At 40.6% G+C, this 12,884-nt stretch overlaps 1 protein-coding gene across 2 annotated transcripts in view; it reads right to left on the bottom strand.

Annotated features, from left to right (window-relative positions):
- Positions 1 to 12,884, bottom strand: part of LOC147731524 (sodium channel protein type 2 subunit alpha-like) — a 662,760-nt gene that overhangs the window by 135,950 nt on the left and 513,926 nt on the right. For both annotated transcript variants that reach the window (XM_086956588.1, XM_086956587.1), the window contains one exon: positions 2,139 to 2,261. In XM_086956588.1, coding sequence (XP_086812714.1) covers positions 2,139 to 2,261 — 123 coding nt within the window. The remainder of the gene's footprint in view (positions 1 to 2,138; positions 2,262 to 12,884) is intronic.

The following is a 12,884-nucleotide window of genomic DNA, read 5'->3' as shown; positions in this document are numbered from 1 at the left end:
GCATGCTGATGAAAGCCTGGGTAGTCCATCTAACCAAGACATTCACCAAGAGCCCAAAACTGCAAACCCTGAGCATGGACAAAGTAGTGAACAGTTGGATACATCCAAGTCAAACAACATCCCAGACAGTTCACCTCTTCCGGTTAATCAATATGACACAGCAGGGAAGGTGGAAAAAGTGATATCGGCAGAACAAACAGACAGAGCACCAGGCCCAAATGGTATCCCGCAGGCAATCTACAAGCTCAACCCCCAATAATAGGCAAAAATACGCTATCAGCATTATATAATGAGGTAAATGGAAAAGGCAGAATCCCCTAGCTGGAGCGGGTCAATATTAAACCCGGAGTTCAAGGGTGGAAACTGGTTCAACCCAGCCAACTACAGGTTAATTGCACTTATTGATTCAGAAGCCAAATACTATGCAATGTTATTCTTGGAGGATCTAGTAAGACGGTAAAACATCAACAATCTTGTCCCCATCAACCGGACGGGATTCCGGAAAGGATTTTGAACCACTAAGAATATTAGTAACATATCAGACAAATTCAAGTGCTTGAAGAAAAGCTCCAACTATGCTTTATAGATTTAAAAGCAGTGTTTGATTGTGTGGACCAAGGCCTTCTGTTGGAAAACTCAGGATGTGTGGGCTCCCCGGTTGCATACTGCTCGCAATCGAGCAGTTATACACACGCACTTGGACTCAAGGTAAACTAGCGGATGGTACAAGAATATCAAGGAGAGTTCCAACAGAAGTAGGCCTTAAACAAGGGTGTGTTTATGGCCGGCCTCTCCCCAAGGCTGGATCAGATAAACTCCCACCCGCCCTGACTGGGACCTTTATTCCTGACTCACCATTCATATGCGGATGATATTGTCTTACTTAGTCACACAAAAATGGGTCTTCAGAGATCACTCACAGAATTGGCAGTACAAGAAAACGCCAACAAATTAGAAATAAACCCGACTAAAACAGAAATAATGTCTATCTGGAACTGACCTGGTCCTCCACTTAAGATCAAGCTGGGAGACTAGAAGTTACAGTTATAAATATCTGGGCCTGTACATAGAGAAGAAACTAAACTTCCTTGCACAGAAGCAATACCTTGTGAAGAAAGGCAATGCACTGATTTATGCTTTTTGTGCTCTAACCAAGAAGATGGAATGCCCCTCTTGTAAGCATCTACTGGCTGTTATTGTGGCTAAACTACTACCAATGGTGGAATACGCAAGTGCCGTTAAGCATAGTAAAGACCATTTGACTCTGGATAAATTACGAACAAACATCTATAAACGTTTTTTTGGTCTGCCATAGAATGATTCACTAGCACAAGTCCACTTGGAATTTGGAACCACTGCCTCAACATCTACCAACCCACAAGATACCTTCGATCTGTGTCCCATGCAAGAACACATCTCCCTTGTATCAAGAAGACCAGAAGCGGAGGACGCTCCTTCTCATACCTCACAGCCAAGATCTGGAACGACCTGCTGAAACACTTCAGAACTTCCTGCTCTCTCACAGACTTCTGAAGGAACCTAATGACAAGGTTCTTCCACACAAAACAGGCATTATCTACTCCTTCCCCCTCAGGCCTGTACTGCTCAGCACCTTGGAGACCTTCACGGGTGATAGCTGTGCTCTAGAAATTCACATAACGTAACATGACATAACAGACTTATGGGACAATGTTAAAAAAAATAATGTCCTGCATCTTTTATTTTATATTTTTGACATTTATTAACTATGTTTATGTTTTGGGGATTTATAAAGCGCATGGCCGCCCAACTAGGAGTGTAAGTCAAATTATTTTATGTGGCTTTTATTCTGAAAGACATACGGCAGGTAAACAAATAGTTAAATGCATTCACCATCATGAGCACTCAGAATTAGTTTTACTGGATCTAATGACTTAAGTGATTTACATAGATGTACTCTTGAAAAAAATGAAACTAAATGCGTTTGCTAGAGATGGGTTTACATATTAAAAAAACAAATAAAACAATTTCTTACATTTGAAATGTTGGCAAGTGTGAACTTTTCTTTGTATGGACAAAGCATTCCTTATACCTAGTCCGCATGCACATTTTTTTATGCATGCATTATTATTATTTTAGGTGCTTTAATTTTGTCTTACCCTCATCCCTTCAAATCGAGAAAGGGCTCTTAGGGGTCTCAGTGCTCTTAGTGTCCTAAGAGATTTAATAGCACCTAGTTCTGAATAGCCCAAGGCATTAGCTATTAAGCTAATCAAGGAGACCTACACAAAAACAGAAAAGCAAAAAGCATTGTTCTTCCAAATATTTCAACATCATACACATCGTAGAAATTAAGCACCATCAACCTGTCCTGGAATCCAGTCAAAACCTAGAAAAGAACCTTAGTTATAAAAAGAAACAGTTAGAAGTTACAGTTGCTGTAGTAGAAAACCTATTGGTACAATGGCAAACATACAGCATTTTTGTGGAAAGACATTTCGCATTGTAAAAGGTACACTTGTGCAAGAAAATAGTCTCGCATTTCAGAGCACCCTGGTACTAGTCTTACCCTTATGCCTTCAAATCCTGATAATGCTCGCAGAGGCCTCAGTGCTCTCAAGGTCCTTAGAGACTTAATAGCAGCTAGTTGGTCGTACCCGAGGGCCACAGCCAAAAGGGAAATTATAGAAATCTGTTCAGAATTAATATGATTGTTAAATCAAAGTGGAGATAATGTTAATTGGTAGAAAGGATCAATCTTTAAAATAATAAAGTAAAGGGACCCACAAATGGAGAGGTCTGTGATGAACTACACCTCCTTTATAAGTAATATCTATCTATGCTATCTGGGTCATCAACCACACTCAGGTATACAGCTTGATATTTCTAGTTAAAAAGGGATTTCCTTGTGTATTTCAAGGTACACAAACACTGCAAATTAATACCAGACTTGAAGCTACAGCTTAGTTTCATCTACATATGAATTCAATAAGTAAAAGCAAAACATATGAGTTAGGACCGTATTATGAGTTTTGCTCCCACACAGCCATAACCATGTAGGAACCACCCTCCAGATCTCCTGTCTGGCTGGCAGGTCTTTGGTGTTCCCAGAGTGGTGCCTATGAAATAGCCACCGCAATGGGATCATCAAAGGCAGTACCTGCACGGCATGGACTACTGCAGTCCACTCCATGCAAGTACCGGTGTGCACATGTTGTTCCCCCGTGTGCATCCAAATGACGCCAGGCACCATGGGGCCCTGTAGGGTCTCTTTTGTTTCCTCACAACATTTCAAGGATGTGAGAAAACTGGTAAGATGCTTGGCGGGGCCCACAGGGGCCTATCAATGCATTTTGCAGCCTCAAGACCACTGTGGCACCACCAGGGATCTCTGATCCCTGGTGGTTGCGGTGGTCCCAGGGAACTCACAAGACCGCATCTGCTGTACCCCTTGAGTCTGGCGGTCCTTAGACCGACAAACATGTAATAAGCCTCTTCATCTATACTCAGACTCTTGTAACCATAACTTCTTGCGCAATTACGCAACATATTTAAAACTCACCCACACTAAAGTAGTTAAATATTGCATTGTCTAGCAGTATAAAGAAATGTTGCAACAAATGCATGCAACTTTTGATTATCAACCAAAACACTTCAAAGATGTTTTGAACATAATATTGTGAATTTATTGATCACCCTATTTTATTTCTGATGAAATACAGGATGATAGTGACGTTTTCAGCACATGACTTCAGTTCAAGTCAATTCAGCAGAGATAAGCATGCGCCATAACTGAACATAGCGTCGGAAACAAGGTGTTGAGGGAAATTCTGATGTTTGTTGCGGTTAACTGACATAATATTGATACCACAAATATTGACCTACAAAATTATCAACTCATTAATATAATTTACAAAAATATCGAGATACAGCATTTAATTAAAAAAAGTCACTAATATCGAAAAAAATATCTAATTTAACAGACATCGCAAACAAAGAAATTTGGAAACAAAAATATTGTCACTTATAACAATAGACTAAAGTCTTTATTACGAGTCTAGCAGTCCACGGTCCGCATGACATGCGGGGAGTAGTGGCGGTGGTCTTCCGACTGCCCCATTTTGACCAATGCGGTAAGTCGTCCTAGGACCACAGCAACGTGGCACGGCAGTATTGAGACTGCAATATGCATGGCAGGCCTGGTGTGGCCCCACCAAGCATATTTCCTCACTGCCACATTTTTCATGGCGGATCGACTTCCATGAAAATGTGGTAGTGAGAAAACAAAGGGGGCCCCCCATCAGGGCCCTCTGGTGCCTCATGTCATGTGTCATGTGGCTGCATTCCCCCCTGTGTGCATGCACTTTCACGGTATGGACTGCAGCAGTCCATGCTGTGCAGGTACTGCCTTTGATGTTCCCATTGAAGTACCACCCTGGGAACTCCAAAGAACCGGCCGCTAGATAGGAGAAAAATCCTTATCTGGCAGGCAGTTTGTACATAGGTTTAGCGGGTCGGTCCCCCTTCCCGCACTGCCAAACTCATAATAAGGCCTTGAGACTAACAATATCAATGACAAAAATATCATTTAATCAAATAACACCTAGCAATAAAAAATACCAAACAGAAAAAGTCTAAATAAATAAACAAACAGAAAAAATATACTATAATAATAATAACTAAATTGTGAAAACACAATATACCATTTTCCTCAAAATAAATACATTTTACCAATCTCAACATAAAACTGCATAAAATTATAAAGGACACATATGTACATCCCACTAAAATATTAACATAAAATAAATTCATATAACATTAAATAAATTAAGTGATCTCCAAATGCAGCATAAAAAACATTAATTGGTGTTTCCCAAATAAGAACACCTGCAAAATAATTCAAAGGATGCTAAAACATTCAATACTGTGAAAGTATGCAACAGAGTAACCAATAAAATAGCTTTACCAATTAAATAAACAATATACAAGCCACAGTAATTTCACTTTAAAATTACCTCAAAAGCACCACACACTTAAAAAGCAGGAAACTCGGCTGGATTGTCCATGCAACAGAGAAGCCTTCAACATATAAGCCCATACAATAAGTTGTCCAAGTAAGTACCATTTATACTTAAAATAAATCATACAAAAACCTTAACTTTTAAACAACAATTCTTGATAAACAATTACGAACCCATTTTTTACCACTGATCCTATTCTCCATATTGACCATCTTCGAACAAACTTCATCAAGAAGCACACAGCAAAAATAACAAAAAAATTAAGTATATCTACAAAAGTAGTCAAATGCAGTAAAACATCAACAGTTACAACTCAGATTGACCTAAACCTCCTTAAACATCAAGAATACAAAATGCATTATAAATAACAATACCTTTTCCATTCCAACAGAAAAAGCACCTAGTTCAAGAACAAAATTGTGAAAGAAACTTTTTCCAACAGAAGAAACTTTGAAAAACAAATGAGTTTTCAAAGAAACAAAAATGGATATTAAACTGTAAGTTATTTAAAAATGTATTGATAACTATTTTTCTGTATTCATTTAGTTACAGCACATGGTGGAGAAGTGTGACTCAATGGTTAGAGCGGCAGACCCTGAAGCAGAGGTCGGGCCCGGGACCAGGGTTCAATTCCAGCCCCGGCGGCTCTTGGGCTTAGTTTCCCCAGACTTGATCATTCTCGCCTTGGTGCCTATTCTAATCATGGGTTCCACTCTGCAACTCTGGGCAATAGCTTGCTTAATCTCCACAACGGCCCCAACAACGCTAGGATGCCTGGCTTCACCTTGGGGGTGCCCAGGAGTGGGCACTTCACAGGGAAAGGCCAGGAAGGATTCCTCAGCGGTATTCGTACAAGCGCTGAGATGCCTCATGGTGATTCATGCGCTATACAAGTACCATTACATTACACATGAAGACATAATGAGAAGGTGCAAAATGTGTAACCTCACAAAAAGGTAATTTTTTACTATTTTACATGGGATAGATGTAAAGTCAAGAAAATGCTTCTTCTCAGCATATCAATTGTACATTTACCAAATATTACTCAACTACCAGATAAACTCTTGTAATTAATGTATAGGAATAGAACCATCCGCCCAAAGTAACAGAAGAAAAAGTAGGAGAAGTATTAAAAAATATAAGACAAGCAAGCACTAGCTCCCAAGAACCTACAGCACAAATCCTTAAGATACACTACCCCATGTACTGGGACATATAACAGGAAAGTTTCCTTCTATACCAACCTTAAAAAGCATTATAACCTGAACCAAAAAGGCCACCAGCAAAACCCCACCTGCTCCTAAAACATTTAGAGGCATAGACATACCACCAGAGCGTACATTAACCCACAAAGAGGAGCAATTCCTACTATATGACAATAAAGGTCATGACAAGGGTATACTTATATTTGCCATATCTACAATCTCATTAAAACTAGCCCAATTTCATACATGGATGAGGGATGGCACATTCAAAATGTGTCCCAAACCTTTCTATCAACTTTACACCATACATGGTGAATTTCATAAAACTTACATACCTTTTGTGCATGCATTACGGCCAAACAAATAAACCAGTACCTACATGGAACTGCTAAATCAGATTAAGCAGTAAGCAAAAAACGATTACCCCCCAAAAATTGTTATTGACTTTGGGCAGGCTATGATCCAAACTATACTAAAAATGTACCCCCACACATCCATACAGAGATGTTATTATCATCATAACCAAAGCATATAGATGCACCTACAGAAATCTGCAATTAGGGCCTTATTACAAGGCCCTCCTTGACAAAATAGAAAAGGAAATCGCTTCATTCAAAGACTACACTTTGAATATCAAATCAGCCCAATTCGACAAAGACTCTAAAACATTCCGACTAGAACAGGTCTATCCTGTTCTTAAAGAAGATTTTTACACTTCGGGGGAGTCGAGAGGGGCCTTAAACACATTTCAAGGTAGATCTAGAAACAGATTCATTACATTCTCTGACACCACTTCATCCGACTCTTCCTCTGAATCCAGACAGTCCAACTCTAAAACACGAGGAGCAAGAGGAGGATCGACTCCTTTTTTATCCAGGGGCGGACAAACACGGACACGTTTCAAACAACCGTGGCAAATGCGCACTCGCAACAAGAATTACAACAATTGAATTTGTCTACTATAGTAAATCTTTCTGACAAAGAATTATCCAAAGATGAGGAAATGCTTCTAAACCTGGGCCTTAAATTTGTCCCTACCAAGAGAACCGATTTCACGAAACTGAAATTGGAGGCACTTGACTTCTGTCGCAAAGTCAGGCTGAAAACTTACTTCGCTGGTGCCGAAATGACGTCAACACAAGAAATTACTGGACTCAGAGTTAAATCTAGATTCACCCCGACAATAAACATCCCGGAACAAATTATTGCCTTTGAACAGGCGGTTTTGTCTTCACTCACTAAACTTGAGAAGAAAAACAGCTTTGTCAAAAACAATATCAGTAAAGGCATTCAAAAAGCAATTGGTGATCTCAAATCTGACACGTCAATTGTTATAAAGCAGGCAGATAAAGGCGGGGCGGTGGTCCTATGGCCCCGTCCCATGTACCTCACTGAAGGCCAACTACATGTGAATAATCGGGAGTGGTACAGACCGTCAAAAGAAGATCCCTTCCTCGCCATTCAGGATAAAATAACTAAAATCACGCAGACAGGCTTGGACGAAGGGTTTTTAGGGCCCAAAGAGTTTGAATTCTTGAACAAAAAGTCACCAAGAACGCCAATCCTTTACTTCTTACCCAAGATTCATAAAAATGAGAAGGCACCACCTGGAAGACCCATAGTGTCCGGGTGCGATTCTGTGTTAGAACCCATATCAAAATACATTGACTTCTTTTTGAAACCATGTATAACACAAGTGAAATCGCACCTTAGGGATACCACAGATTTTATCACTCGAATTGAGGGGCGCACATTCAATGAATTGGCCGATTTGATGGTGACATTGGATGTCGCATCGCTATACACCCAAATACCGCAGGACGAGGCACTTGAGGTAATTGAGCTGTATCTAGAACAACGAGAAAGACCCCACCGAGTGCCTTCTTCATTTATTCTTGCATTGGCTGAAATTACTCTGCGGAGTAATTACTTCAAGTTCGAGAACAATTTTTTCATACAAATCAAAGGGACAGCCATGGGCTGTCCTTATGCGCCGGAGCTGGCGGTGCTGTATATGGCACAATACGAGGAGAGATTCATCTACAGCAATAACCCCTTCTCAGACCACATCATTCAATGGCTCAGATACATTGATGACGTCTGGCTCCTGTGGCAGGGGAGCCAGACGGAACTTGATCAATTTCATGTATGGCTCAACTCCAGGCACCCTGATATCCAATTCACGTTGAACTCGAGTTCCAAAGAAATGATTTTTCTTGACGTCACAGTAGGCACCAGCAAGTCTAAGTTGACAACCTCTTTGCATAAGAAAAAAACAGACAGGAATACGATCCTTCATTACACTAGCTCACATCCGCAAAGCCTAAAGGATAATCTGCCCTACGGCCAACTATTAAGGATCAGACGCAATTGCAGTGATCTCAAAGATTTTGACTCACACGCAACAAGATTTTGCAGTGAGATGGTTGAAAGAGGGTACCCCAAAAAACTGCTCAAACATTCCAAAAACAGGGCCAAGTACACCCCCAGAGATACACTTCTACAGGTAAAACAAAAGAAGGAAATGGACAAACTGGTGTGTGTGACTACATTTGGTCAACACACAAACCAATTCAAAAATATCATCCGTAAGAATTGGCATCTATTGGAATCCCTTGAGTACCCCCTTTCAAAACCCATCTTTGCAATGCGGAAAAATATGAGCATTGGACAACAACTTATCAAAGCGGACAGCTATATCCCTCCACCCAAAAGTGACCTTCTAGCTCAGTGGAATTTGAAACCTCTTCGTGGGCACCACAAATGTGGAAACTGTGTATCATGCTCCACAACATTAGAGGGTGACACTTTCATCAATCATGGCACCAAGTGGAAACACGAGGTGTTCACAAACTGTAAAACCCGAAACATCGTCTATGCAGTGGTTTGTCCATGCAACAGAGTTTACATTGGGAAAACAAATCAACCCATCAATGCGAGAATCACTCAACATCGCTCTCGCATCAAGAGAAAAGTTATGTCCGCGCCAATGGTGGAACACTTTTTGAACAATAATCAAACTGAAAATAATTTCAAATGGACAGCATTGGTCTGGATAGACCCCAAACGCTATCCAGATGTGGAAACTATGCTACTTCGCAAAGAGGCATATTTGATTTTAAAATTTGACAGCGTCAACAAGGGCCTTAACTCTCTTAGTGAAATTAATCGGGCATAAACCCGAATTCTGACTTCAATTCCCATAAGGCACCAAAAATTGCCTTGTCCCTGATTGGACGAGTGCATATCACATGGTTTTTGGTCCAGGAAACCGGCCAGGCACAGGACAGGACAAACACAAACAGAGTGTGCCAGTTCGAAGCAAGTTTCACCAGCAGAGTTCCCCGCGTCAGTAGACGGTAAGACCTAGACCCCCGCAACTCGTCTCTGGAATGTAACGCTTTTCCAAACGAACGAGACAAGTTACAACCGTTTCCCTCTTTGCTCCGTAGATCCAACACCAAACAGCTTGCATTACCGGCGAGCCCGCCAGTGCTTCACCGCATACAAGTAAGTTCCCCGGAGAGACGCCAATTCCCTTGCATTCGGCCCTGCTACTGTGATTTATTCCAACCCACCTTTCAAAATTCTCCAATTCCAGATAAACCACTCAAGCATGGAGAATTAAAACTCCATTACCAGCACACCTGCCGAAGGTCGGCTTGAACTAAAGGTAACTTTTAATTTTTCGTAGTTCACTGCCAGCTAGCACCCCCGTCCAAGATGCAATGCTTACAAATTGTGCTCTGTTGCAGCCCAAAATCCACGTGGCATAGACGATCCTTCATCCAAATAGGAGCCATCTGTGGCACCAAAACAAAAGGTAACCCGCATCTTTATGCGTGTTTTGTTTACCGTTACAAGTGGCTAGAGGACCAAAACTTAAATAAAATCCCCTTTTCCTCTTTTCATAAACAGTTCCCATGGACTACAATCACAGCGCCCTGATGAGAATCCTGTAAACAAGTTCCAGGTTTCGAAACGCGTCAGCATTTTCTCTGTCACTAATAGTCAATATGACTGATGCATAAAATGGGCTTTCTTTCCTTAAGAATACATTTTGATTGTGTTTGACGAGTCGAGGGTTGAATTTTGACAAAAACTGTTTTCTCTCGCTCGCCCTACAATTGTGATTCGTTTCTGTGAACTGCTCTTTTTTCTGATTTCTGTTCATGACAATTCTTGTCCATGTATAGAGTGTGAATGTTTTTCCTTAAATGTTTAGTATTGTTTTTTTGCACTGTATATACGCACAAATCACCTTTTGAATCGTATATGGCTAGATATGAGGTTGATGGCGATCCCATGTCTGTTGTTGTAAAACAATGAAGATAATTGTCGCTAACTAAGGTATGACTCAAAGACATAAATCATTGTCGGGGTAAACTAATAAACTATTGTTTATCCACAATCAAGTGTTGTTTAACTTACAGTTTGGAGGCATAGGTAAAAAAAAAATTCACTTCAGTGTGGCCCTACCTACCCTCCCTCCCATTGGGCCCAGCCACCCCTGTTTTTCTTTATTACAAGTACGGCAGTCCCAAGATTGCTGCCCTCGGGGCGGCGGTCCGACTGCCGCAACCTTGGCAACCTTGGCAGTCCAACTGCCCAATTAAAAGTTTGGCGGTCTGACTGCAACCAGCCCAACACAAGAGCGCTGCCACCGCTAGGCTCCTGGATCCCGACGGGCGGCTGTTGTGGGAAGTGGCTGTGCTGCAGCGGCAGTGCCAATTCTGGCTCCGCCGTTCAGATTAGGACTTACATTTCTGACAAGCTTTTCACTGCAGTGAGCCTGCTATGAAAAGGTCTGTGAAAAGGCAGGGAAAGAGGCCTCCAATAGGGCACCAGGGCATTTTAGTCCATGGGAGAGGTGCATGGGGCGCATGTTATGCCCCCCTCTGCTTGCATTTGCAACATCATGCCTGGTACATAGTGCACCAACGTGCAGGTGGTGCTGTCATAGCGGCAGCATATGCTACAGGCTCTCTATGGGCCAAAGCTTGTCACCACTATGGCACCGCCAATACAACACCGCCAGCCCAACAGTTAACTCGTAGTACATAGATCGGGATTATTTCAAGGACACATGGGTAGGGTCAGGACACAAACAGCCGCCAAAATTGCACATACCATGGTGACATGTGCATGACAGCATCTTAGCACAAGAGACAAAAACAATGCAGTAGAAGGATGGCATAATGCCTTAGAATCCACACTATGAAAAACTCAACCTATACTACACAAACTAATAGCAGCCTTACGAAAAGAGCAAACCTACCAAGAACTTAGACTAGAACACTCTGTTACACAAATCTACTCTAAACTAACCAAACAAACCAGAACAAACCAGAACATTGTATGAGCATTTAGAATTCAAAGTTAGGCTATTCATAAACAACAAAACCTAGACTACCTAGAAGTAATAGCCAAATATATCCTCTAAACCACATATAAAATCTACCAACCATCTAACAAACCACAACATAATACATGAAAATAATTTGAAGACATATTTTGAAAACTAGTAAAGTAAACTAGTCAAGTATTATTATTATATCAGTGAAAACATATTATTACACTGACAAAATAAACATAAAACATACTTCCAAACTACCTACACAATTTAAAAAATACATCACATATTTTAAACAAAACATCTTGGCAAACAAATTAGCATCACATAATTAGAAACATATAACATTTCCAACCCACAGTGAAATAATTCATTTAACTTACGATTTTGTTGCTGCAAACCTTCGTCCAAGTAAGCATAATCCCAAAAAGTAATTCACCAAACAGTTGTTCTAATGGTAGCAAAATGCCCCCCCCCCCAAACTAAATCCCTTGAGGCAATCCACAGTCTGTAGGTTCCATAAAAAATACAGATTTTTTTTTTTTTTTTAAAAGAACCACTCTAGTAAACTCGAAAAACAGGGACATTTATATTAGACTAATTAGTTTATAATAAAGTAATTCAGCTTGCTTTTTTTTTTAAACGGGACATCCGACATCTAAAAAATTAAGAAAACACCCTCCCGCACAAAACACCACATTTTCAAAAATGTATGTACATAATATAATTGTACCCAAAACTAGTCATTAATACACAGAATACACATATCTTACAATAAAAAACACTTTTTTTTATTTATAAAAATGTTACTGAGCACAAAGAACAAAATTACAGCGGGTATTGATACATACATAATTTCGAACACATATTCCATATAGAATCGCGCAATATACAACGCAACACTGCTGTAATAATTAAGTTGAAGGGAAACACAAGAGGGGAAAAAGAAAAGATAACAGGGAGAAAAATCAAACAGCAATACAATTGCTAACTCCAACATAAGGGGAAACCAGTACAGCACTAAAACCCCAGTAATCACCAGCCAGATATTATGACAAACGCTACAATGACAACATAGTGGGTAACAAAATAGGAGTACAATGATTGCCAGCTCGATTTGCCTACATCTCGAATGCCCAAACCTCATTACTACAGTTTTTGGCTTACTAACCCATTACACAAAATGACCCATGCAGAATGGTTTAATATACCTCCAGTGCTCAGGAGCATTGTCATTTAGCTGAACCTCCGTCCGAACCCAATCCTGGAAGGGGCCCCAGATATCCCGAGGTCTAAAGGCCACTGGCATCAGCTCTCAAAACGTTT

This window comes from Lissotriton vulgaris, chromosome 2_1 (assembly GCF_964263255.1).
Source record: "Lissotriton vulgaris chromosome 2_1, aLisVul1.2, whole genome shotgun sequence".
NCBI classification, from domain to species: Eukaryota; Metazoa; Chordata; class Amphibia; order Caudata; family Salamandridae; genus Lissotriton; species Lissotriton vulgaris.
Note: the sequence above shows the minus strand (reverse complement) of the source record. Positions and strands in the feature narration are given on the sequence as shown.